At 47.9% G+C, this 25,781-nt stretch overlaps 1 protein-coding gene across 12 annotated transcripts in view; it reads left to right on the top strand.

Moving 5' to 3' along the window:
- LOC146193288 (uncharacterized) overlaps nucleotides 1-25,781 on the top strand; it is a 114,609-nt gene that overhangs the window by 77,023 nt on the left and 11,805 nt on the right. The window contains exon 4 of one of the 12 annotated variants that reach the window (XR_014706814.1): nucleotides 81-326. The exons of 7 other annotated variants lie outside the window; for them this stretch is intronic. Coding sequence is in view for 4 of the 5 variants with exons in the window: in XM_084602650.1 (XP_084458776.1) it covers nucleotides 81-139 (59 nt within the window). In the remaining variant the exon portion in view is untranslated. Of the gene's footprint in view, nucleotides 1-80; nucleotides 329-5,241; nucleotides 5,372-25,781 lie in introns of those variants that run through there. 4 more of the 12 variants (XM_084602648.1, XM_084602650.1, XM_084602644.1 and 1 more) reach the window with 4 other exon arrangements.

Below are 25,781 nucleotides of genomic sequence, written 5' to 3'. Positions count from 1 at the left end.
TGCATTTAGGCGGGCACTTGTAGCCCTGCTTGTCATGGCTTGGCTCTAGTGATTTTCTTACCTTTCATTTTATCTTACAGGGTCCCTGCAACTGCAGACAAAACAGAGAATGAGAAGCCAATATTTTGAAGTCTGTTGATCTTAATTTTAAAACTATCCTACCCAACATAGCGCTAGACATGATCTGCATAGATTCGGAACAACGATGCGATGGCAAAGTTTATCATCATCTAACGTGGCAAAGAATACTGCAGTCGCTCTTCATTTGCTCTGGTAAAATACACGCAACAATCATGCCAGAAAGAGTCAGGCTCTTTGTTGTCTTCAAATCTTCCGCACCTCTCCAAGGCGCTCGACGATCCGGTAGGCGACGTGTAGTTCACACATTGACACAAAATGAGACGAAGGACGACGAACTTGCAGTAACAAAACAAATCTTAACTTTATATGACACAAACGCAAGATACATAAAACTTATTTACACGAGGCAGAGAGACGACACACTTTGCAAACAGATACTGAGCGAAAGACTAACTGCGAAATGGGCGCATAGCTCTTTTGCGACTTTGCAGTTCGGCCTGCCTGCTAAGCTATGCTATCTTCGTTGGCGACCAGCATCAGAACCAGAACCACCGATAGCTGCGCGGCGAGCTCTTAATAGTCAGCGCAGAAATTTCCAAACGAGGAGGAGGACCGGGAACAGCTTAGCGCTGCCAAAGTGCTGGCTCCTCCCCTCAGCTTTCTAGAAACAACTGAAAGCTAGTTAAAAGCCACCGTCAGCATGCGTGCCATTCTTAGTGAGGAGTAGGGCCAGGTCCCTGCGGGGGGATACACGTGTGAGCCAGCCCATGTGGACGAGGGCGAGGAAGCGCAGCGCCGTGGCCGAGATTGCACAATTTGTCGCGTCGCGTGGAATGTCAAGGAACTTTCCATCGACGCTTTTTGCGGCGCGCGCGGCGAAACATTAGAGAATGGGCCTTCGAGGCTTTACACGCCCCAACGTAAGAGGATGGCCGAACCTTTTTGCCAGCCAAGCCAAATACATACAATAGGCCGCGACTTTCCGTCCGCTGTAACAGTCTACATGCACACTTTCTGCTCGCAGTCCTCGGGTGGAACAAATGACATTTCCGATAGGTCGCAGTTTTTGACACACAAAGTTAACAAGTAATTTCCTTGTGTGCAGTCACTGCACAGCGTGCAAAACTTTCAAAGCAGGTCTTACTACCTGAAGTTCTGCACGCATCACCTGTTGCGATGGTGAAGTCCGGTGTGTTCTTTGCACACTTCGCTCGCCACATACTGCTCGCGAGCGCACGCACTTTGATGCACAGGTGAGCGCAATCGCTCCCGCCCATCGACGCAACGTGTCTCAGGCTTGCCTGGTGGCTTCCTTTAGTCCGGTTCTTAAGAGCCAGGGGAGTGGGTCGTATTGTGTGACTTTCACTTTGCTACCCACTGCAAGCTCATCCTCTAGAGGGGTGCTCGCTGCGGTGTGGAGTATCTAGCGTTCACAATTGCGAGCAGGGCCTATTTCCGCGCCTGTCGTGGGCCCGACATTGGTATTCCCACCACTATTGAGGCTGCTAGCCTGCAAACTGTGCCTAATAAGGTCAAAGCGTTATCGCTGATCTTGGTTATCATATCGCTCGCGATCTTCGTCACTGAATTATCAGCTGCGACGCCATGTTCTTCATTTGAGATCGCGTCCAGTGCCGCTGTTCCGCCCACATTTTTGCATATAGCGAGTCGGGATCAGTTTGTACGCACATCGCAGCTTTATGCTCTACGACTACCTCCTCTACAGCAAGTTTTATTTCTAATGTTTGCTGCTGGGCGACTTCTGGCGCACCTGAAAGAACGCTGACACTCTCGGTAATGTGCACACGCAGGCACTTCTGTTGCTTATGCTTCCGCAGTTGTTTTGGCGTCATTTACTTCACTAATCGGTAACGCGCCGATTAGCGGTAACTGGAGGAAAGGCGTCTCCGCCGGCTCTATGCTCGCGGCAGCGTCCGACGCCGAGGCTGCTGCTGCGTCACCTGACAACTGTTTTCAAGCACTAGTCTGGGCCGCTCCTTCAAAGCGTTCGCGTCTGTTTCTTTCGCTTTAATACTTGTTTCGCAGGTGAGGGTTCGCTGTCTTGCGCGCTGAATCTTATCCGCGCGTAGGATGGAGTCGCCTAACTCTGCTGCGTTGCGCGGCGTTCCGGAGTTCACTTGGTTCCCCGCCGTACTTAAGCCACCTGACAGTGAGCCTAACTTACTTTTTACAAGCTCGGACTCGAAGTTTTTTCGACCTCTTTACTTAACAGCCGTCATCAAGCTGTCGTTGAAGCCCCAAATCCTTTCTGGATATTTAGCAATCCACACCCTCTGAAATGTTGTTGGTAAGGGCGCACACTAGTTGTGGCCTCTGCGGAGCTCCTATAGTCAATATTTCTCGTTTCAAGCTAACTGGTAGGGTAAATAGCGCATTGTCGATTTTGTCGCTAAAAGCAGAGAAAAGTTTGTTTCTGCCAGATGGTTCGGAATATATGACTGGTACCTTATCTTCTCTAATCACCGCAATTTCGGTACCGGTGTCAAGAATTGCCATGACAGGTACACATGCGCAGTCTATTCCAATCTTCTGTAGCTTTGGAATCCGCACGGCGTCGACATTCCCGCAGCTTCTATATCAGCTACCAGCATCTTCTCGCCACCAGTCGGCTCCGAAACCTCGCCGTTTTCTTCAACCGCTACCGCCACTCTCTGTGTTTGTGCTCCTATGGTGGTAAGGTTCCGTTAATTGATTCGAGCCACCAGTGGGTAGTTCCTAGCGATATGACCTTCCTCATTACAGGTGAAGCATCCGGAACTTCTTTTGAGAGCAGTTTTTCTTTCACATGTGTCTAGCCACTGAAGTGGCACTGCCGATTGCCGTACGGCTTTACCCTTGCCGTTAGCATCTCGAGCGTGTCTAACTCGCTTGCCAGCTCTTTAGGTGTAAGCCATTTAGAGCCCTAGCGCAGTCGTATGTATTCTGTCCTTCGGAACTAAAGCCAGCTTTCATGCAGTCGATTACTATTAAAGAAATAATTTTTCTTTTGTATTACCCTTTCTGGCTTCTATGTAGTAATCGAAATATGCCACATACGCGAGGTGAATTTCGCTAACGACTGGTTTCCCGACTTACGGGCCCTTTCGAAGCGCTCAAGATATCGTACAGGGGTGGGATTCAGCTCGTTAGCATTGCGGCCTTGACCGCGTCGCAGTAATTACATTGGTCAGGCTCTAGTCCATGTAGGAGGTAAATACGTAACCTTTTGTGTCAGCACCTGCAAAATAAGATGTGCACGCCTCTCCTCTCTGAGTTTGTACGCAGCGAATAATTTTAGACTATTTTACACCACAGAGGAACATCCGGGTCGCAGAGCAGTTTAAATCCAGCCTTAACGTTAGCGCAAATGGCAACCGGATCGAAACTTGACCTCGCCTGCGAGTTTGTAAAGGTTTGTTCACAATCGTCTCGCCTAGATCGCACATTTTACAGGTCAAGGCATTTGTTGGCTTCGATCTGGTGCTCACGAATGGGTTGGTCTACTTCTAATTCTTTCACTACGACTTCCGTTAAGTGCCGGTTTCAGCCTTTATCTTCTCGGCCTGTGCTTTTCACTCTCATCGATCTTCTGAAGCTCCGTCTTGAGCTCCCGGATTCTTTGCTCATGGTCGAGCCTTCTGGTTTCGGCTTCTTTCCTTCGCTTTCTGCTTCTCGCCTCCGAGTCTCTCATTCCGCCTGTCTCTCGAAACTTCACTTGGTCCGTACTTTCATCCTGGTCCTTACTTTCGTCTTTGATACGTAATCCTTCCGTCTCAGTGTAGCTATGGAGAATCTTACGGACACACTGGTACATCCACAAAAATCTGACTTTCTAGTGTTCATGTCTACTAATCTTACTACCCGTCGACACCGCGCCCCTCCCACCCCTAATGGCTGAGCCACGCACGCCAACGGACCCAGAAATTCGGCTCACATGAGCAAGGTTGCTCCTTCCTCGACGTGCCGCTCCTCATTTCCCATCATCGCTGCCTCTGACCACCCCCGCTGGGAGCCCTGGATCCTTGCACGCGTCGACAAAGCTCCTACCCCGAACGATCGGGAGATCTAAACACCTCTGCAATGGTTGCTCCTTTCTTGCCGCGTCAGTCCTGACTGGTGGGAACTTCCCCTCACCACTCCCTCTAACAGTCTCCTCTTGGGGTCCTAGGACCTTACACGCAGCGATTCTATTCCACCTTCAATGGCCGGCAGACTTCAGTGAGCGCCGATAAATTTGCAATGGCTCGAGTAACGGGCTGGGCTTGTGGTATGCTGCAGCTGCCTCAAACGTACTGTCGACTGCGCCAGTAAAATACAGGTTCTTTCTTGTCTTGAAATCTTCCGCGACCCTCCAAGGTGCTCGACAATTCGGCAGGTGATGTGCAGTTCCCACACTGACACACAATGAACCGAATGACGATGAACTTGCGCCAGTAAAAAAAAAAAACTTTATTTTATATGACACAAACTCAAGATACAGAAAATATATTTACATGAGCCAGGCGACACACTTTACAGAGACTGAGCGAAAGACTAAGTGCAAATGAGCGCATAGCTTTTTTCGACTTCTCAGTACGGGTCCTGCCTGCCATGCTATTTTCGTCGACGACCATCATCAGAACCATAACCACCGATGGCTGTGCGGCGCGATCTTAAGTAGCCAGCGCAGAAATTTTCAGACGCCGAGGAGGAGCGGGAACAGCTTAGCGCTGCCAAAGCTATGCCTCCTCCCCTCAGCTTTCTAAAACAACTGGAAGCTAATTGAAAGCCACTATCAGCACGCTCGGCGAAATTAGTGAGGACGAGGGCCAGGTCAGTGCGGGGGGATGCACGCGTGAGTCAGCCCTTGTTGACGAGGGCGAGGAGGCGCAGCGCGGTGGCCGAGGTGCGCAATCGGTCGCGTGGCGTGGAATGTGATGCAACTTTCATCGCCGCTTTCTGCGGCGCGAGCGGCAAAACATTAGAGAATGGGCAACCGCGGCCTTGCAATGCCCTTCCAAATACTTCATACTATATTTAAAAATTGCAATCATTTTATCATCTTAGTTTGAAGGTAAAGGAAGACCTTTTCCTACTTGTCTGAATAAGCATATTTCTTCTAACTTACTGCTGTGCGTCAGTTTATGGCATAGCATCGTCAACATATCCAAAAATCCGCAGGACGGAGCCATTGTCAACAGAAGACTCTAAGGTATGGTGAATTCAAACTAGAAATATTTTGCACAAGACTGGCGAAATGCGAGAACCTATGAAAATGGCCTTTTTATAACATACATCTCTATTGAAAAAGTGCGTATGATATTTCTATGATCTTGATCAATTCAAGTTGTACGAGGTTATTGCATCATATACATAGGACCTATAAGATCTGTATGATACTATCTGATCCATATGATGTATAGGTTCTGTGAAAAATCGATCATATCATACATTCAACAGATCCCAATCATATGATATCACCAATGCCATATACGTTATTCCATATTACAAATCATGTAGATATGTGACTCACGCGCGGCTTACCCTAGCAACATTTCTTAAGATCACTGCAAAAGATACCACCGTCACTGCCTTAAAAAGTATGCAATTGGTATAGACATTAGTGCACTGCTCTATGACTTTTGCGGTAGAAAAATGTCAAATTATTTATTCTGATTCAACAGGCGGCGAAGAATACAAGCAACATACTTGGTGTGGAACTTGAAGTAGTCGATGTCCGGCCATTCTTGGTCTTAGTTGAAGCGTAATTAGTCTCCTTAAAAGTAGCAGAAAAATTAAGCAATCTAAGCCATATGACGAATATCAGCACATTTAAACAGCCTATAGGTTTCCAGAGAACCAATGAAAACTGCCTTTGGTGGTTCTTCAATGACCATTAGTTGCACGTGCACGGCCCGGTCACGCCAAACCTTCCTGAAAAGATGTTTAGAGCAGCAATTCCTTCCAACTGTTAGTTTCAACAAAAAACAAAAGCAGTAAGCATCATGCACACTAGAAGAAAACTGCTCAGCTACAACTCTGTGTTGTGCATGCGGCAACGAAGATGTGAAAAGAAATTAGTCTTTAATCCGAGGCACATACTTCTATAGCTGATAATAAGGACCAATGGTATAAGACGTATGCAGGGTTAAGCGCCCTCAAGGTGACTGAGGCTAACACTGTTCCCTACATTGCAGACGGGCGCCTTTTACGTTTTGCTTCCACTGAATACGGCTGGACCATCAGAGCAAATGAATCGCTTAATGGAGAGACCTCAATTTTGTTTGCGTTTCCTCCTCAATAACAATGAATTGAACATGCACATATGGATCAAGCACATGAAATTCAGCAATCACCACTGAAGATTTTGCACGTGATATTCTTCTCATCTACTTTTAATCTTTGATTTTCACTGAAATCTCAAGAATCATCAGTACCTCGAAATATTATGGACGAAAAAAAGTGTTGCATTATAATGTTTAAAAATTACAGCAATGAATATAAAACTGAGTGCTTCTAAACATTGCACATTCCGCCTCGCATTCTGGCACGATTCAATAAACAGTAGCCACTGAAACTATTTCTCTATATTATCCAGGTTCCGTTCTTTATTCCTGAAAATTTTGAAACTCGTGATTTGCTTGTTCTTCCTGCATATTGTTACTTAGCTGTATTCGCTGTTCGTGATGAGGGTGAAGAAGTGCAACAGACTCCGAGAAGACGACGACGCTGAGTGTGGTCAAATCGGAGCCCTCAAAACGTTAGTTGTGCAGACAGCTTTGGGACTGTAAACCTTCCACGTAACATCTCTTGGTGGAGGTGAATATATTCGATCCCCTGTCAGAAGCTGGATCTCCGCAGCGACCGCCACATCGGAACCACCACAATGACTACAGACTCCTCTACCTCTACAGCCGCCGCACCTGCTGTTGTAATGGCCCACCCCCGTGACCCCGGAACCTGCTGCGGGACCGACGACGTCGACGTAGACGACTGGCTAGCCCTATACGAGCGCAGCGGTGGCGTAGCGGTAGAACATCCGCCTCGCATGCAAGAGGACCGGGGTTCAAATCCCGGTGCCGCGCAATTCTTCACCGGATGAAAAAAAAAAGAAATCCGCGTGTCGATGGAATTGCATAAACAGGTTTGGGGTGCGACCTGATGCCGGTGAACACCTCCGGCAACGCACTCCCTCACCAGAACAGGAGTTCGCCACCCTGGAGCAGTAATTGGCCGCAACCTCTTACGATAAGCTCCATAAAACCCCGGCTCTCAGTCACCAGCGGCTGCGGAACAACTGACCACGGCGGCGGTCAGACCTGTGACGCAGCAGGGGGTGCTAAGAAAGCCTGGCTCCGCTGGACAGGCCGCCATTGGTAACTGACCCTGAAAACGTTTAATGCTAGTACCCTAGCTAGTGAAGCTAGATTAGCAGTGCTGTTAGAGGAACTAGAGGGCATGAAATGGGATGTCATAGGGCTTATATAGTGAGGCTAGGAGGCCGAATGAGGGATATACTGTACTGTGTTATCGAGGCTTACCAGAGAGGCGACAACTAGGAGTAGGTTTCCTTGTCAATAAGTATATAGCGGGTAATGTGGATGAATTCTATAGTATTAATGAGAGGGTTGAAGGCGTCGTAATTAGGCTTAATAAGTGGTATAAACTGAAGGTTGTACAAGACTATGCACCTACATGTAGTCATGATGACGAGGCAGTTGAAAGCTTCTATGAAGATGTAGAATCGGCAATGCGAAAAGTAAAGACGCAGTATACTGTAGTAATGGGCGACTTCAATGCCAAGGAAAAAACAGGCAAGAGACCAGGCAGTACGTGACTATAGCATTGGTTCTAGGAATAGCAGGGGGGAGTAACTAGTTGAGTTCGCAGAGCGCAATAACTTACGAATTATGAATACCTTATCCAGCAAACGGAAGAACCGGAAATGGACATGGAAAAGTCCTAACGGGGAGACGGAAAACGAAATCGACTTCATAATGTGTTCAACCCCCGCCATTATTCAAGATGTAGAGGTAATCGGGAAAGTGCGATGCAGTGACCACAGGATGGTGAGGTCCCGAATTAGCCTGAATCTGAAGAAGGAACGCAACAGAATAGTAAGAAAGAAACCTATCAACGAACTAGCGGTGAGGGGGAAGGCAGAAGAGTTCAGGATCTCGCTACAGAATAGGTATTCAGCTCTAACTGAGCATGGCGACATTACCCTAGAGGGAAGGTACAATAATTTCAGAGATATCATTACTGAGTGCGCGGTAGAAGTAGGCGGTAGGATAGTTAGAGAGGATACCGGTAAGCTGTCTAAGGAGACGAAAGATTTGATTAAGAAACGCCAGAGTATGAAAGCTTCCAATCCAACCGACCAGATCGAATTGGCCGAGATATCAAAGCTAATCAATAAGCGCAAGGTGGCCGATATAAGGAAGTATAATATGGAGAAAATTGAGCATGGTGTAAAGAACGGGGGAAGCCTTAAAACGGTAAAGAATAAATTGGGCATAGGCAAAAACCAGATGTATGCGATAAGGGACAAGGCGGGCAACGTCATCACTAATATGGAAAAGATAGTCAATGTAGCCAAGGAGTTCTATACAGATCTCTAGGGCAGCCAAAGTAGTCAGGACCGTAATGAGATTAGCGGTAGGGAAAAACAGTCAGACGTTCCCCCAGTGACGAAGGACGAGGTCAAGAAAGCACTAGAAACTATGAAAAAGGGGAAATCAGCTGGAGAGGATCAGATAACTACAGGTTTGCTGAAGGACGGGGAGGATATCGTGCTAGAAAAACTGTCCACCCTGTATACGCAGTGCCTGGTGTCATCGACGGTACCGCAACCATAGAAGAATGCAAACATTATCCTCATTTACAAGAAAGGGGACTCTATGGACCTTAAAAATTACAGACCAATCAGCTTACTGTCTGTTACGTATAAGGTGTTTACTAAGGTAATCGCTAATAGAATCAGGACAACCTTAGACTGCAATCAAGCAAAGGATCAAGCAGGGCTTCGGGAACGGTACTCTACTATCGATCATATCCATAACATCTATCAGGTGATAGAAAAATGCTCGGAATATAACCAGCCATTATACATAGCATTCATTGATTACGAAAAAGCATTTGACTCAGTTGAAACCTCGGCGGTGATGCAGGCATTGCGAAATCAGGGGGTAGACGAGCCGTACGTGAAAGTGCCGGAAGATATATATAGTGGCTGCACAGCAACCATAGTTCTGCATAAAGAAAGTAACAAAATTCCCATAAAGAAAGGTGTTAGGCAAGGAGACAGAATCTCCCAGTACTATTCACAACTTGTTTATAGGAAGTATTCAGAGACTTGGAATGGGAACAGTTAGGGATAAGGGTAGATGGAGAATACCTCAGTAATCTGCGATGTCATTGATGACATTGCTTTGCTAAGCAACTCAGGGGATGAACTGCAAATAATGATTGATGACCTAGACAGGAAAAGTAGAAAGGTAGGCTTGCAAATCAATATGCAGAAGACTAAGGTAATGTTCAACAGCCTCGGGAAGGAACAGCAGTTTACATTAGGAAGAGAAATACTGGAAGTAGTAGGCAAATATGTTTACTTAGGACAGGTAGTAACCGGAGATCCGGACCAAGAAAAGGAAATAACAAGAAGAATAAGATTAGGATGAAGCGCATTTGGCAAGCACTCGCAGATTACGACTAGCAGCTTTCCGATATCACTCAAGAGGAAAGTATACAACAGTTGCATCTTGGCATCTTGCTTGTACTCACCTATGGGGCTGAAACGTGGAGGCTAACCAAGAGAGTTCTACTTAAGTTGAGGACAACCCAGAGGGCTATGGAACGAAAAATGGTAGGGGTAACATTAAGAGATAGGAAGCGTGCAGAGTGGGTCAGACAAATAACTCAAGTACCGACATTCTAATGGAAATTAAGAATAAGAAATGAGCATGTGCAGGACATGTAGTGCGAAGAGAGGATAACCGATGGTCGCTGAGGGTAACAAACTGGATTCCAAGAGAAGGAAAGCGTAGCAGGGGCCGGTAGAAGGTTAGATGGGCGAATGAGATTAAGAAGTTCGCAGGGGTCAAGTGGATGCAGCTAGCACAGAACCGGGTTAAGTGAAGAAATATGGCAGAGGCCTTCGCCCTGCAGTGGGTATAATCAGGCTGATGATGATAATGATGATGATGATGATGATGATACGAGCGCGTGAGCAAGCACAACAGGTGGGATGCCACAGTCATGCTCGCGAATGTGATCTTTTACTTGGCTGGGACCGCGCGGATGTGGTTTCAAACCCACGAAGACGAGCTAAAATCTTGGGATATTTGCAAACAGTAGCTCCCCGACCTATTCGCGAAGCCTATTGGCCGCCACATTGCCGCCAAAAAAGCGCTCGCCTCTCGCGCCCAAACGTCTACGGAGTCTTATCTTACATCCAAGACGTCCTGTCTCTATGCCGCAAAGTCGACCAAGCATGCCTGAGGAGGATAAAGTCGGCCATATAGTAAAAGGCGTTGCCGACAATGCCTTCAACCTCCTGTTGTTTAGGGAGTGCTCCACCGTGGACTCTGAGCTGCAGGTGTGCCGACGTTTCGAGCAGGCGAAACAGAGGCGCATATCTCACCGTTTCGACCGGCTGCCGAGCATAGCTGCTAGCTCCTCCTGTATCGATATCCGACTCCTCGACCACCTGCTAACGAGAGCACTTTGACACGCATTGTCCGCCAAGAGCTTGAGGCAATGACTCCCGCGGCCTCGCTGCCGCATACACCCGACACCACCCTGGCTACTATATCATTATTAAGGCTGTTGTTCGCCAAGAGGTTGCGAATATGGGCCTCCCTTCTACCAGCACCACCGACACCACGGATTCAAGACCTGCCCCTCCAGTAATTGCTGCCGCGTCAACCAACGCCGGTTTCTCGCCCCGATATCGTTACCGCAACCCAAATGAATGGCGTACCCGCGACAATCGCCCCATCGGTTTTACTTGATCTCCCGTTGGCCGCATTTCCCGCCACTGCCGTAGTCGCTGGTACACGCCATCTCGTCAGTACACCTACGTCGACAGCCGCGGAGACTATGCTCCTCGCTATTCCTCACCTCGCCCCAACCAGACCCGTGCTGACCCCGGTTCCACTCTCCGTGCTGCCAACCGTTCACAGTCCCCGCAAGCACGACGTTCGCGTTCTCCTCTTCCTCGCCGCAGTTTGCCACCGTCCTATTCTGGCCACGTACCGGAAAACTAGCCAATGCAGCTCCCGGAGGTGACGCTGCATTTATGACCTAGACCGAAAAACCTTTGTTGACCCCTGCCCTACAAAATAATCGTATCGACGTCCATGTTGATGGAGTTCCCGTTTCTGCTCTAATTGATACAGGCGCCCAACTGTCCGTTCTCAGCTCCTCATTTCGCCGTCGCCTCAAGAAGTCCTTACGCCAGCCGTCTCGTCCTCAGTTCGCATCGCCAATGGCAGCCCTGCTGCCGTGGTTGGCATGTGTACGGCGCGAGTTACAATTGCTGACCGCCATGCCCCAGTGTTGTTCACCGTCCTACATGAATGCCCCCACGACGTTATCCTTGGCATTGACTTCTTAACAGCCCACTCTGCCCTTATTGACTGCTCTAGTGGCCTACTTCGCTTGGACCTTCCGCTCTGCTCTGAAGACCCCTCCTGCTCACCCCGCCTTCGATTAGCACAGTTTAGCCGCCATCCTCCTGAAACTGCCGTTTACATCCCTATGTCGCCATTTCCACCTGTCCCAGATGGCGATTATCTCGCTTGTCCTATTACTGATGTCATGCTGCAGCGGCACGTCACCCTTGCTCACCTAATTGTGCAACTCTCCCAGAACCGCACCACTGTCCTCTCCTTAGCTTCAGCTTTTCAACTGAAGTTCTGCCCGAGGGAATTTCATTAGCTGCGCTGTCCCCGATTACCGATTGTGCCATTTCAGCTCTGTCTACAGATCATACAACTGCCGTCCCTGCCAACAACTCCTCGTCGTCCACATCGCGCCCTGATCCGCTTAACAGCATGATTGCAGCCGATCTGCAACCTGAATTCGCCGCTGAGTTACAAAAGCTTTTGTTTACCTACAGTGACCTTTTTGACTTCGGTACCCGCCCATTGGGTCAAACGACAGTTGTCACCCACCGCATTACCACTTCTGATGCCAGTCCTATTCACAGGCGACCCTATCGTGTTTCGCTTGCCGAGCGACGCGTCATTCAAACGGAGGTCGATAAGATGTTAGCGAACGATATAATTGAGCCTTCCAGTAGCCCCTGGGCATCCCCTGTCGTGTTGGTCAAGAAGGATAACAGTTGGAGATTCTGCGTTGACTACCGTCATTTGAATACGGTAACCAATAAAGATGTATATCCTCTTCCGCGCATCGACGAGCGCTTGATAGTTTGCGCGAAGCCAGCTATTTTTCATCCATCGACCTTCGTTCCGGCTGCTTGCAGATTTCTGTCGACGAGAGAGACCGTGAAAAAACAGCATTCATCACCCCTGACGGCCTCTATCAATTTAAAGTTATGCCGTTTGGCCTATGTGACCCCCCTGCAACTTTCGAACAGATGATGGACTCGTTGCTGCGCTGCTTCAAGTAGACGACCTGTAGACGACGTCATTGTTTTCTCGTCCAATTTTGACAGCCGCCGTTCTCACCTTTCTGCCATTCTCGAGCTATTCCGCCGTGCCGCCTTCAACTCAACTCAAAGAAATGCATTTTCGGCCATCAAGAAATCAGTCCTTGGTCACTTGTTTAATGCTCCTGGCGTTCAACCTGACCCTGACAAGATACGTGCCATCAGAAGTTTTCACACTCCGCGTTCATCCGGCAATGTCCGAAGCTTTATTGGCCTATGCTCCTATTTCCGACGATTCGTCCCGAACTTCGCAGTCCTTGCTCGTCCGCTCACCGAACTCCTCAAGAAAGACTTTTCATTCTATTGGGGCCCTGAACAAGTTGCAGGTTTTTCAGAGCTTATTACTGCTCTAACTACTCCACCAGTTTTGGCCTACTTCAGCCCTTCCGCCCGCCAATACTGAACTCCGTATCGACGCAAGTGGCCATTGAATAGGAGCTATACTCGCTCAGCGGTAACACGGCCGTACAAGGGTGATTTCGTACGCCAGCCGCCTCCTCTCAACACCAGAACAAAATTATTCTATCTCAGAGCGAGAGTGTCAGGCGCTTGTATGGGCTATTACAAAATTCCGCCCTTATTTGGTTGGCCGCCCTTTTACTGTGACAACAGATGATCATGTCTTGTGCTGGCTCTCCTCTCTCAAATATCCTACTGGCCGTTTGGAGCGCTGGGCGCTACGATTACAAGAATACACCTTTTCCGTCGTCTACAAGTCCGGCTGACTTCAGCAAGATGCAGACTGTTTGTCACGTGATCCCGTAGCCTCCTCTAGTCCTGCAGACACTGACGATGATGCATGTGTCTTGTCTGTCTCGGCCTTTGCTAACATTGCCAAGGAACAGCACTTAGATCCTTCTCTGCATTGCATTATCCTCCGTCTTACCTCCGACCGCCCTGACCCATCTCTTGCCCTATTTCTGCTCCATGAGAACACTCTATACCGACGTAACATGCGATCATATGGCACAGACCTTTTGCTCGTCGTTTCCCAACCACTGCGATCCAACATCCTTGAACAGTTCTATGATGCTCCTACGGCTGTCCACCTGTGTGTCTCTCGCACATACGAAGGCCTGCGCCGACGTTTCTACTGGCCGGGGCTATACCGCTCTGTCCAGCAGTACATTGCCGCATGTGAACTGTGTCAGCGTCGGAAGAAGCCCACAATTTTGCCTTCAGGTTATCTGCAGCCGATACCTATACCGACTGACCCGTTTTCCCGAATAGGCGTTGACCTCCTTGGCCCCTTTACAGTTTCTACCTCGGGGAACAAATGGATCGCCGTCGCCACCGATTACGCTATTCGGTACGCTATTACCAGAGCCATCCCGACCAGCTGCGCCACAGACGTCGCTGACTTCGTTCTAGGAAACGTGATTCTTCATCATTGTGTTCCTCGTGAACTACTAACTGACCGTGGCCGCTGTTTGCTGTCGCGAGTGGTTGACGAAATTCTCCGTTCGTGCTCCGTCCGCCACAAATTCACCACCGCCTATCACCCCCGGACCAACGGCCTCACGGAACGTCTAAACCGTACCCTCACAGACATGCTGGCCATGTATGTGTCTGGCGACCATCGAGATTGGGACGTTCATCTCCCTTTTGTGACATTCGCCTACAATTCTTCTGTCCATTCTACCGCTGGCTACTCCCCTTTTTATTTATTATTTGGCCGACACCCGTTACTACACTTCGACACCTCCCTACCCGTGCCAGACGCCACCACTACTTACGCCACTAATGCCGTCGCCCGCGCTTATGATGCCCGCAGGATTGCTCATGCCAGGATGCTCATGCCACTACACTCCTGGATCTCTCATTTTGCTGTGGCTCCCATGCCGTCGAGCGGGCTTGTGTGAAAAACGTTTGTCCCGTTACACTGGCCCTTACCGTGTTAGCGTCCCGTGACCGACGTCACCTACGAAGTTGAATCTCTGTTTCCGAAGTCCCCGTCCACAGCTCCAACCTCCAAAATAGTCCATGTGTCCCGTCTAAGGCCCTATTATCAACGTTCTATTTCGCTAACATAACCGCACCGGGACTGTGCTTTTCCCGCGGGGGGGGGGGGGGGTAGTGCTACTTAGCTGTATTCGCTGTTCGTGATGAGGATGAAGAAGTGCATCAGACTCCGAGAAGACGACGACGCTGAGTGTTGTGAAATCGGTGCCCTCATCAAGGTTTGTTGTGAGGACCGCTTTGGGACTGTTAACCTTTCACGTGACAATATTGTTCATAAATTAGCGAAAATTCAAATATAGCAAAATATGGAAAGCTGACTGAAATTTTGACATGCTACCACAACTTCGATTTTATCGAAATTTCTGAATACAGCGCTAAGTACTTTATACTAGCAGTCACCAAATGTATTGCAGGCAAAAAAATATAAATATAGAAACGCATGTTTTTATTCGACAAATATGCTTATGGCTTTTGCTTATGGAGTAGGAATCAAAACCTCGGGTTAGTAATTGCTGCTTTAAATTACATTTTATTTTATGTAAATACCAAAGCCTTCACAGTGCTTATAGTCTTTTTCAGCTTGTTGGCAAAGGTTGTATATAGCTTAATATGGTGTAAATACTTTATTTTTTGGAATTTCATGGCAGTACGCAAGTGAATGCTAATTGTTCCTTCTATCCTGCCTTCTTTCTAATACCGAGGTGCAGTAGTCTTTAGTCCAGTTTCTTAAATATAATATTCTATTTCTCAATTTTTTCAAATAATTAACAACACAGCATTATTGAAGACATTTTTTTAATGTGCACTTTAGGCATACTATCAGAAGCAAATTGCTTTGCTGCAGAAAATTTCGTGAAGTTTTCGTAGCGTTGCGGGGAACACACCTAGTGGTCTAGAGCTCCACATTCTGCCTTAAACGAACAACATAACAGGCGTAATGCATGGATGCTGTTTAAGAGGAAACAACACAACGCATCATGCCAGTATGTGAGATTGACAGTGAGCACTTTTCTAGCGCGCTGCTCCCGACGTAAAGTTTGCAATCTGACTAAATCGTTTGCATAAACGAAACTAGCATTTAGTAGCTCTTAATAAAGTAAAAGCGACTTAGGTGTGGTGAGTGCGAAACAATAGATGAAACATGTTTTGTCAAGCAGCAGTTCTCAAAATGAGCAACGTTTTGAAAAGACAAGACCGCGTTTTCCAAATATATTGATATACAATTTTACCCTCGAAACTACGCCACATCTTGGAAAACTAAGGGTTATTCCATTGTGTCGAGACATTAGTCCACCATATATAAAAAGTTTATTGAAAACAAAAAAAATTGAGCCGTGGGGCCGCGGCTATCATTCTTATCCGAACACATTCATATTTATTTTCATTTCGTATTTGTAGCTCATAACATGACAAAAGAGATTCGATTCAAAATTGTTCATCAGTTAAATGGAAGTACTAAATAACTCCCGCATACTATATTATAATACAATATATCAGCAGCCGTAACTATATATATACATATTAATGCTATGATATGCAGCTTGTGTAACATTCCGCTTAACAGTAAACTTATTCTATTTTTAATATTTTATTATATTTGACACATTTCACATGTCATGGTATGCATTGCTAAATACTGCCCTGCCCGTAATATAGCATTGTTAACATCGAATATATATCTTGGCATAAATTGGTCAATATACCTCTGTCAATCATGACTGCTTCACAACATTGTTTATATCTGCAGATAAAATGGTCGACGGTGGCATACAATGATAAATATTGTCCTGCCAGTATAGCTGGCTTGTCGACATTGAATATATTGTTACGAGGTTTATTTACACAGATGTTAGGATACGCTGAAGGTAGAGTAGACAGACCAAGCTTCCTCTTCCACTTCTGCTTATCCTGCCAAACCTCATGTTCCTCCAATACGGGACCGCGGGACGTGCATGCGTGACACTTCCCTCTTCACAGACGACATCCGCAGGGCGAGTCAAGGTTCGTGACGTTGATAGAAGAGCTTCATGCGGGCCACGTGGACTACTTGAGTATTCCGAGAACGACGGCCATGGATGGTCAGGCGAGGGACTACAAAACGTACTGCGCTGAGCCTAAGCTAAGCCTAACGTCGACTCCGGCCGCCGACGCCCGTAGGGTGTCGGCGAGGCAAGTCACCGGCCTCTTGTGGCCCAGGACTGCGCTCGGAGGCCGACATGGAAGTTACCGTTGAAGGTGAGACGCTATCGACGGAGGACTTTTCCATCCAAGCCGGATGGTTCACAATTGATAAGTCAAAACGCAGCGCTCGTAAGAGCGACAGCCATGAGGCAAGAGGACGCCAGGATGGCGTTCCGAACGAAGGAAGACGGCAAGATGGTCAGCGAGGGGCTGCCAACTCAGCTAAGACGGAGGGCAGGAAGATGGCAATGCGTTCGATGGAAACCCAGCACGTTCGTCTTCCCCCCGGACTACATAAAGTCGTCATTAGACCGAAAGGAGGACTTCGAACGCTTTCAGCATGCAAAACTGAGACGGTCTCTGACATCGTGAAGTCGGCGGCAGGTATTGCGGCGGCTGACGCAAGAGATGATATCATCCTTCTGAATCTGAAGCAAAGCACCATTCTGGTAGGCGCCGACAGCTCTGAACGGGTGCGGAAGTATATGAATATTGCGCATCTCACTTCAGGGATGGAAAAACTTGAAACGTTTGCATATCTTTTGACGCCGGATGGACACGGCAAAGAAGTCATTTAAAGAGTTCCGCTGACTAACACGATTGAACGGGTGCGTGAGAACCTGACCAGCAAGTACAACCCTGAGATTGTCGGGGTTAGAAGATTAGGAAAAGACCCTGGCTCTATTCTGCTGCTCTTCGCATATGAATAGGTGCCATATTGGATCTATTATGCGAGCACCCCCTTTCGGTGCCTATTATGTAAGAAAAAATACGAAGTGTGTTTCAAGTGTGGCCAGCTCGGACATCGCGCCGATGTCTGCCCGAACGCAGGCGTGGTCAAATGTCGAGGATGTGGCATGGACAACCCAACGCCAGACCACTCGTGTGAACTTAAGTGTGCTCTTTGTGGCAAGGGACATGAACTGGGACACAAAAAGTGCCGTGAGATGTATAGGATTCTTTACATATCAAAAAACGCCAGTGGGAGAAGAAGACCCAAGACAAGACGGCAAATTCACCAGAGAATACATCAAACCGGCGGAGCCGACCTAGGACCAAGGAGGACGAGGGCTATCGCGGCCGCTCGGTCTCCTTCCCTCGTCTCGGGTCACAAGGCCATTCCAGCTCTAGGGACCTTCCGGCTCCAGGGGCCGTTCAGGATCCAAGACCCACTGTGGTTACAGGACCGGGTCCCAACCCAGGGGCCGCTTGAGCTCCCGAGGACGATCACCGTTGGTGTCTTCAGCCAAGAACAAGACGGCAGCCGACCATAAAGAGGTGAGCTGGGTAGATAGATCCTCTCAAAATAATTCGGATAAGGGGGCAGATGAGCTCCTCCAATTGAGAAATATGGTTGAGACCCTTACTGACACCGTAAGGAAACTTATAAAAAAACAGAACAGTTAGAGAAGAAAAATTCAGAACTCCGGAAGATGGGCCAATCCCGGCTTACTCAACAACCAAAGATAACGCATGCACTGGTGGAGGCGGCGGCCGGTGTCAGTGATGCCTCGGTGGCGTCACCATCGCTTCCCCCGACTACAAAAAAGAGGACGTGTGACAACACGCAGCCCGAGCTCACGCTCGCAGAGGTATGCAGGAGGCTAGAGGACAAAATTGACGCCCAGGTTCAGGCCACAGATAACAAAATTCAGGCACAAATTCAGTCCATTTTTAACGTTGTTCAGGAAATCACTACAGAAACCAAAAGGCTAGGTAACGAGCTGTTAGCTATGAATGCGTGGCGGCAGGCCGTAGAGAATAAGAGAGACGCTATTACGATAAGCCTTAAACAACTTCAAAATGGCCAGGCAACATAAGGACAATATATATACACTCTGGCAGTGGAACTGCCGGGGATACCTCCGGAAGCGAGCAGTTTTTCAACAACTCCTCATCGGTAAAGACTGCCCGGACGTGATCGCTCTTCAGGAAACTGGGGGGATTGCAAAATTATCAGGCTATCAATCTTTTAATACCTCTGGCGAGAAGGCGGGAGTTACCACCCTCGTCAAAAGGAACATAACGGCTATTGCGCATGACACGGGGATCAGTCACGTAGAGCACGTTCTTCTAGAACTCATTCCGAATAATAAAATTAAGATCAGCCTATTTGTGCTGAATATATACAGTAGTCCAAAACAAAGAAAGACTCGCTTAGGGTCCCTTCTTCAAAAACCGCTACGCATTGCTAACAAACAAGCGGTGGTGGTAATGGGGGACTTCAACGCCCCTCACGCTGCTTGAGGGTACCAGAGAGATTGTTTCAAGGGTAGAGAGCTCTGGCTCGATATGCAACAAAGGGCCTTCACCCTACTTACGGACCCTCAGTCTCCCACTAGAACGGGAAATAGCATCACTACGGACACATCTCCGGACCTCACCCTTGTTAAGAACGTCGGCAGCGCAAACTGGGTTAACACTCAAGAAACTTTAGGCAGTGATCACTTTTTTTGGAAACGGTAATTACTGCTGGGCCCTATAAACGCCCAGGCCGACGTCACTCACTCGTCGAGTGGGAAGCCTTCCGAAAAATCCGGGAACAGAGTGCTAACACCACAGAAATGGATGACATTCAGGGGTGGATAAGGCAGCTGCAATTGGACGCTCGTAAAGCGACCAAGACTGTGGCGGAAGACTCAGGCCTAGACACAATAAACACCCGCCTCCTCCATATGTGGCAGCCAAAACCAGTATGGAAAAGCGACTTAAAAGTCAAAATTGGAATCGTAACCTTCGCAGAAGGATAGCACGGCACAACAAAGAGATAGAGGAATATGCGCTCAAACTTTCTAGGCAAAACTGGGAATCGCTATGCGACTAAATGGACGGGAATATAAGTCTGGCCCGCACATGCAGTTTACTCAGATACCTCCTAGACCCTGTCGGATGTAAAACGGCCCAGACGCGAAACCTCCAAAAGATCCAGCATAAACATGAGGGCAGAGAGCAAGAGCTGCTCGATGAGATTCGATCTAAGTACATAGGGGACACCGAGAAGGTACCTCTGCATGGTTACTGTGGGATACCCAGCGATCGCTTGGACGAACCCATTACTGAATCCGAAGTGCGAGCAGAGCTTGCTAGATTAAATACTAATTCAGCGCCCGGGCCGGATGGGGTAAGCAACAAATTGCTCAGAAATCTCGACGACAACTCTAACAGCACTCACTGCCTACATGCAGAAATGTTGGGAGGTGGGTGAGATTCCTGAGCAGTGGAAGTCGGCTAAGGTGGTACTTATTCCTAAACCGGGGAAACCTCTGTCGATCGAGAATCTAAGGCCTATAACCCTAACCTCCTGTGCAGGGAAATTGATGGAGCATGTAGTGCAGACACGTCTCAACAACTACATGGAAGACCACCATCTTTATCCTATCTCCATGGTGGGATTCAGGCCTCATCTCTCAACGCAGGACGTGATGCTGCAACTAAAACATGAAATTCTGGACTCACAAACGCGGGACACAAAAGTCATCCTGGGTCTTGACCTGGCGAAGGCTTTCGATAACCTCACGCACAAGACGATCCTGGATAATCTCAGCCTCCTGGGAGTAGACCCGAAAACCTACAACTATGTTAAAAATTTCCTTTCCTACAGAGTGGCCCAAATTAACTTCGGGGAACGTAAATCAGACTACATAGAGCTAGGTAGCAAGGGGACGCCGCAGGGATCTGTACTGTCCCCGCTTCTATTCAACGTGGCCATGATCGGGCTTGCTAGCAAACTACCAGTGATTGAAGGTCTCAGTCATTGCATGTATGCGGATGACATTACTATGTGCATTGGCAAAGGAACCGACGGTCAAATAGAGGAGACTCTCCAAATGGCCATAGGAGAAGTTGAAAAGTACGTAAAAGATAGGGGACATAGGTGCTCCCCGATAAATCGGAAATGCATTTTTTACCAACTAAAGAGGAAATCACGGTCGGATCCCCCGCGGATATCTGTTAAGGCTCAGTGACTCGGTATCCCGACGGTGGGCTGGATTAGAGTCTTAGGGCTGTACATTCAAAACAATGGTTTCAATGGAGAAGCAATAAAAAAGTTGGAGATATGCGCGCAACAGACTATGCGGCTCATCCGCAGAATCGCAAATAGGCGCTATGGCATGAAAGAAACGAATCTAATCAGATTAGTTCAAGCCTTTGTAATAAGTAAGATTGCTTACGTAGCTCCTTTCCTTAATCTGAAGGCAGCGGAGAAGTAGAAACTGGAAGGGATCATTCGCAGAAGTGTCAAGCAGGCGCTGGGTTTACCAATTCGGATCCCCAACGCAAAACGTTTAGAACTAGGTCTTCACAACACACTAGATGAAATTGTAGAAGGCGTGACAATCTCGCAGTACGAAAGGCTGTCAGGAAGCGTTACAGGCAGGAAAATCCTAGCGGAACTAGCAATAAATTACAAGAGTCAGTGAGGTCCGAAAGTGGACATGCTTAGGAGCGTGCTCGATAGGCTGATGATCCCACCACTACCGAACAACATGCATCCCGTCCACCACAAGGATCGCAGAGAGAAACGGTCTGAATGCCTCGGCAAATGTTTCAAAAACTATCCGATAGAAGACGTGGCCTACGTGGACGCAGCTAATTGCGGGAAGGGGAGAATGGTGATAGCGGTAGCTAGCGCCGAGACATATCTCCGAGCCGGCGCCTAGATCACGATGGGCAGTCCCGAAATTGCAGAAGAAGCCGCCATCGCACTTGCAATAGTGGGCACGGATGCGTCAACGATAGTCAGTGCCTCACAAGTAGCAGTGATGAACTTTGCCAAGGGGAGGGTCTCCCCTCCGACGAACGGAATCCTGCGGACTGCAACGGACGACCGCAAAATTCGCATAGTCTGGACACCTGCACACGCATCTCTGGCTGGAAATGAAGCAGCTCACGAACTAGCTCGAGGTCTTGCTTTCCGAGCCAGTGGCCATACCGAGGGCTTCGCAGACAGGGATCGTCTTGTGTGTCACAGAGAGATCACACAACATTACAGGCTTAATCGAACGAAGTACCCCGCCGCTGATAAATCATTGACAAAGAGTCAGGCCACCTCTTGGCGCCGTCTCCAAACTAATACGTTTCCGAACCCGGTTATGTGTAGTCGTTATTATCCGGGACAATATTCAAACGAGTGTAAGCAATGTAAGGCCAAAGCGGATCTCAACCATATTCTCTGGAAATGCCCTTTTGCCCCCCTGGAGGGACATAAAATAAAGTCACTTGAACAATGGGAGGCTCTCCTACTCAGCTCCAATCGGGAGACTCAAACAAATTCGTCCAACTGGCCGTAGACGCCGCCAGGAGCCAAGACCTTCTGGCCGTCGCTTAGGCGAGGGGCCTAAATGCCATTCAGACTGTTGGCAATAAACGTTTTACAATAAAAAAATGCGCTGTGGCGTTCCATTACAACGAAAGGGCCAGTATGATGATGCAACGGTTTCTGGGATAAGCTGTGCTTACGCAACGCCGTCCAAAGCCTCACCAAATCCCCAGGGGCGTAATTGACATCTCGATGACGCTTGTCTTAGCGTTTCTTGCAGCGTTCCTGGGAGGCTAGAGTGCGAAGCCTAGCGAGTCGACTAGCTTCTTCAGCCAAAGAGAGAGTATGCACTACTGAAGTTTCATCATCATCATCATCATCATCATCAGAATGACTATACCCACTGCAGGGCGAAGGCCTCTCCCATATTTTTGAACTTAACCCGGTTCTGTGTTATTATGCATCCACTTGACCCCTGCGAACTTCTTAACCTCATCCGCCCACATAACCTTCTGCCGCCCCCTGCTACGCTTTCCTTCCCTTGAAATCCAGTTTGTTACCCTAAGCGACCATCGGTTATCTTCCCTTCGCACTACATGTCCTGTCCATGCCCATTTCTTCTTAATTTCCACTAGGATGTCAGTAATATGAGTTATTTCTCTAACCCATTCTGCAGTCTCCCTATCTCTTAATGTTAACCCTACCATTTTTCGTTCCATAGCCGTCTGGGTTGTCCTCAACTTAAGTAGAACTCTTTTGGTTAGCCTCCCCATTTAAGCCCAATAGGTCAGTACAGGTAAGATGCAACTGTTGTATACTTTCCTCTTGAGCGATACAGTAAGCTGCTAGATAATCTGCGATTGCTTGCCAAATGCGCTCCATCCCAATTTTATTCTTTTTGTTATTTCATTTTCATGGTCCGGATCTGCGGCTTCTACCTATCCTAAGTAGACATATTCGCCTACTACTTCCAGTACTTTGCTACCTAATGTAAACTGTTGTTTCTTCCCGAGACTGTTGAACATTGCCTTAGTATTCTGCATAATGATTTTCAAGCCTACCTTTCTACTTTTCTTGTCTAGGTCATCAATCATTATTTGCAGTTACCCCCGAGTTGCTTAGCAAGGCAATGTCATCAACAAATCGCAGATTACTGAGGTATTCTCCATCTACTCTTATCCCTAACTGCTCCCATTCCAAGTCTCTGAATACTTCCTCTAAGCAAGCTGTGAGTAGTACTGGGGAGACTGTGTCCCCTTGCCTAATGCCTTTCTTTAAGGGAATGTTGTTACTTTCTTTATCCAGAACTATGGTTGCTGTGCAGCAACTATATATATATATCTTCCAGCACTTTCACGTACGGCTCGTCTACCTCATGATTTCGCAATGCCTGCATCACCACCGAGGTTTCAACTGAGTCAAATGCTTTTTCGTAATCAATGAATGCTATGCATAAGGGCTGGTTATATTCCCAGCATGTTTCTATCACCTGATTGTTGGTATGAATATGATCAATAGTTGAGTACCGTTTCCGAAAACCTGCTTGATCTTTTGTTTAATTGCAGTCAAAGGTTGTCCTGATTCTATTAGCGATTACCTTGGTAAATACCTTTTACGTAACAGACAGTAAGCTGATTGGTCTGTAATTTTTAATGTCCTTAGAGTCCCGTTTCTTATGAATGGGGATAATATTTGCATTCTTCCATGGTTCTGGTACCATCGATGACATCAGGCACTGCGTATACAGGGTGGCCAAGTGGAAGTTTCAAAAGGGAGTGAAAAAGGGAAAACCGTATCCAGAGTACTTCGTGGAGGTCGTGCGTAAGTGCGGCTTGTCCCAGAAACTTCCCGTGGTCCAGTATTAGAGGAAGATGAGGTTTGGCGGGATAAGCAGAAGAGGAAGAGGAAACTGGGATGCGAATACGAAGCTGGTGAATGCGGTATGCTTTCTTGAAGATACTGCGCTAACATGGTTCGACAATCATGAAGCATCTTATACCACCTGGGGTCGCTTCATGGAACAAATATGAGCGGGATTTGGCGATGCTGAGGCTCGAAAAAACAGCGCCGAACAGGCTCTGGCTCAGCGAGCGCAAGTACCGGGGAAGGCCTGCACAACGTACGTCTTCAAGCTGTGCAAAATAGTTTATGCTCGGATGACTGAGGAAGACAAACTGGGTCACCTCCTCAAAGGAATAGCGCAAGACGTGTACAACTTTCTTATCTGCAAGGACGATTTGAATACAACCGCTGATGTAACACGACACTGCCGCACGTTTGAAGGTTTGAAGTGACACCATATCATCCCGAAGTTTGGTTGGTTGCCTAATTTCACAACTGTCGCCAGTGTGGATGTGTCTGAGACGACAAGCATGGCAAATACAATTCGACAGATCATCCGCGAAAAGCTTCTGAGACATCAAGTTATTGGGGCCCACGTCAGACCCGTCTACAATGGCACCTCCTCGGAAGACAATAGCCCATTTTCTACATGTTATGGTCCCTCTGTTACATCTCCTTCGGACATCCGATGCTTTACTGCTCATCGCCCGCACATCCAGCCTGTCACGATCAACGTCTCCAACAGCAAGCACTCTTGTCCTCCTTGTAGACTACATCCAGAACATGAAGCGTTTAACCCAAGCGACGATGAGCCTTATTCATCGAATGAACGTGAGCCGCCAGTATGTTATGCCAGTGGAATGATCGGCCACATTTCGCGTTTTTGCCGCATTCGCCGTCCATACCAGCAGTATCGCCGACAGTGGGTGAACTCCCGTACAAGGTTTCCTGCTGACAATGATTATTCATATAGAAGAACACCTGGCCGGAAGAAGTACAGAACCGCTAAACGAAGCGAATCACAATCCTCTATCCGTAGCCTGACACCACCATCTCGGCGCCTACGACGCTCCCATTCTCTCCGACGACGGTCGCCATCTCAGGGAAACTACTGAGTGCGGCCGATGGAGGTGATGTTGCAAATTACACTAGCTTACCTATGCCTCTGCCCGTTTCGATGTTAAAGAATCAAATTAATGTGCTTGTGGACGGTGTACGTGCTATGGCGTTGTTGGACACAGGTGCGACCATTTCTATTATAAGCCTCGCTTTTAAAAGCTGTCTTGGTTGTAAAATTATGTTTGGTTGGGATAGTGTGGCGTCATTGTGTGGTATTGGTGGGGAACCGCTTAACCCACTTGGAATCTGTTTTGTGAATCTTGTTATCGCCGGCCACACATTCCGAACTAAGTTCGCAGTACTCGCTCGATCAACGCATGACGTAATTTTTACTTGAATTTCTGGAACAATATGGGGCCACTCTCGACTTTCCCAACGGACACATTTCTGCGAGCACTGGAATTGGATCTGCTTTGTGTGAAAATTCGCGCACCAATCCTAGCACGCTTTCGGTTTCGGGCAATGTCATTCGTGCAATGTCAGCAGAGTTTACACAAGTTGTGAGTTCAAGCTATGCCAGTGATGCGTTCGACGCTATGGTTGAACCACTCACCCTCAACTGCGCGAAGTATTCTGATTCGAAACCATCTGCAACCAGGAGCCATCACGATCTTATTATCCAACCTTTTTTTGCCCGCACTAACGTTTTCAAATACAGTTTTTTTCCGCGCACTGTGGAGT

The sequence above is a fragment of the Amblyomma maculatum genome, chromosome 4 (genome assembly GCF_055883805.1).
Source record: "Amblyomma maculatum isolate TAMU_Amacu chromosome 4, ASM5588380v1, whole genome shotgun sequence".
Taxonomy (NCBI): Eukaryota; Metazoa; Arthropoda; class Arachnida; order Ixodida; family Ixodidae; genus Amblyomma; species Amblyomma maculatum.
Note: the sequence above shows the minus strand (reverse complement) of the source record. Positions and strands in the feature narration are given on the sequence as shown.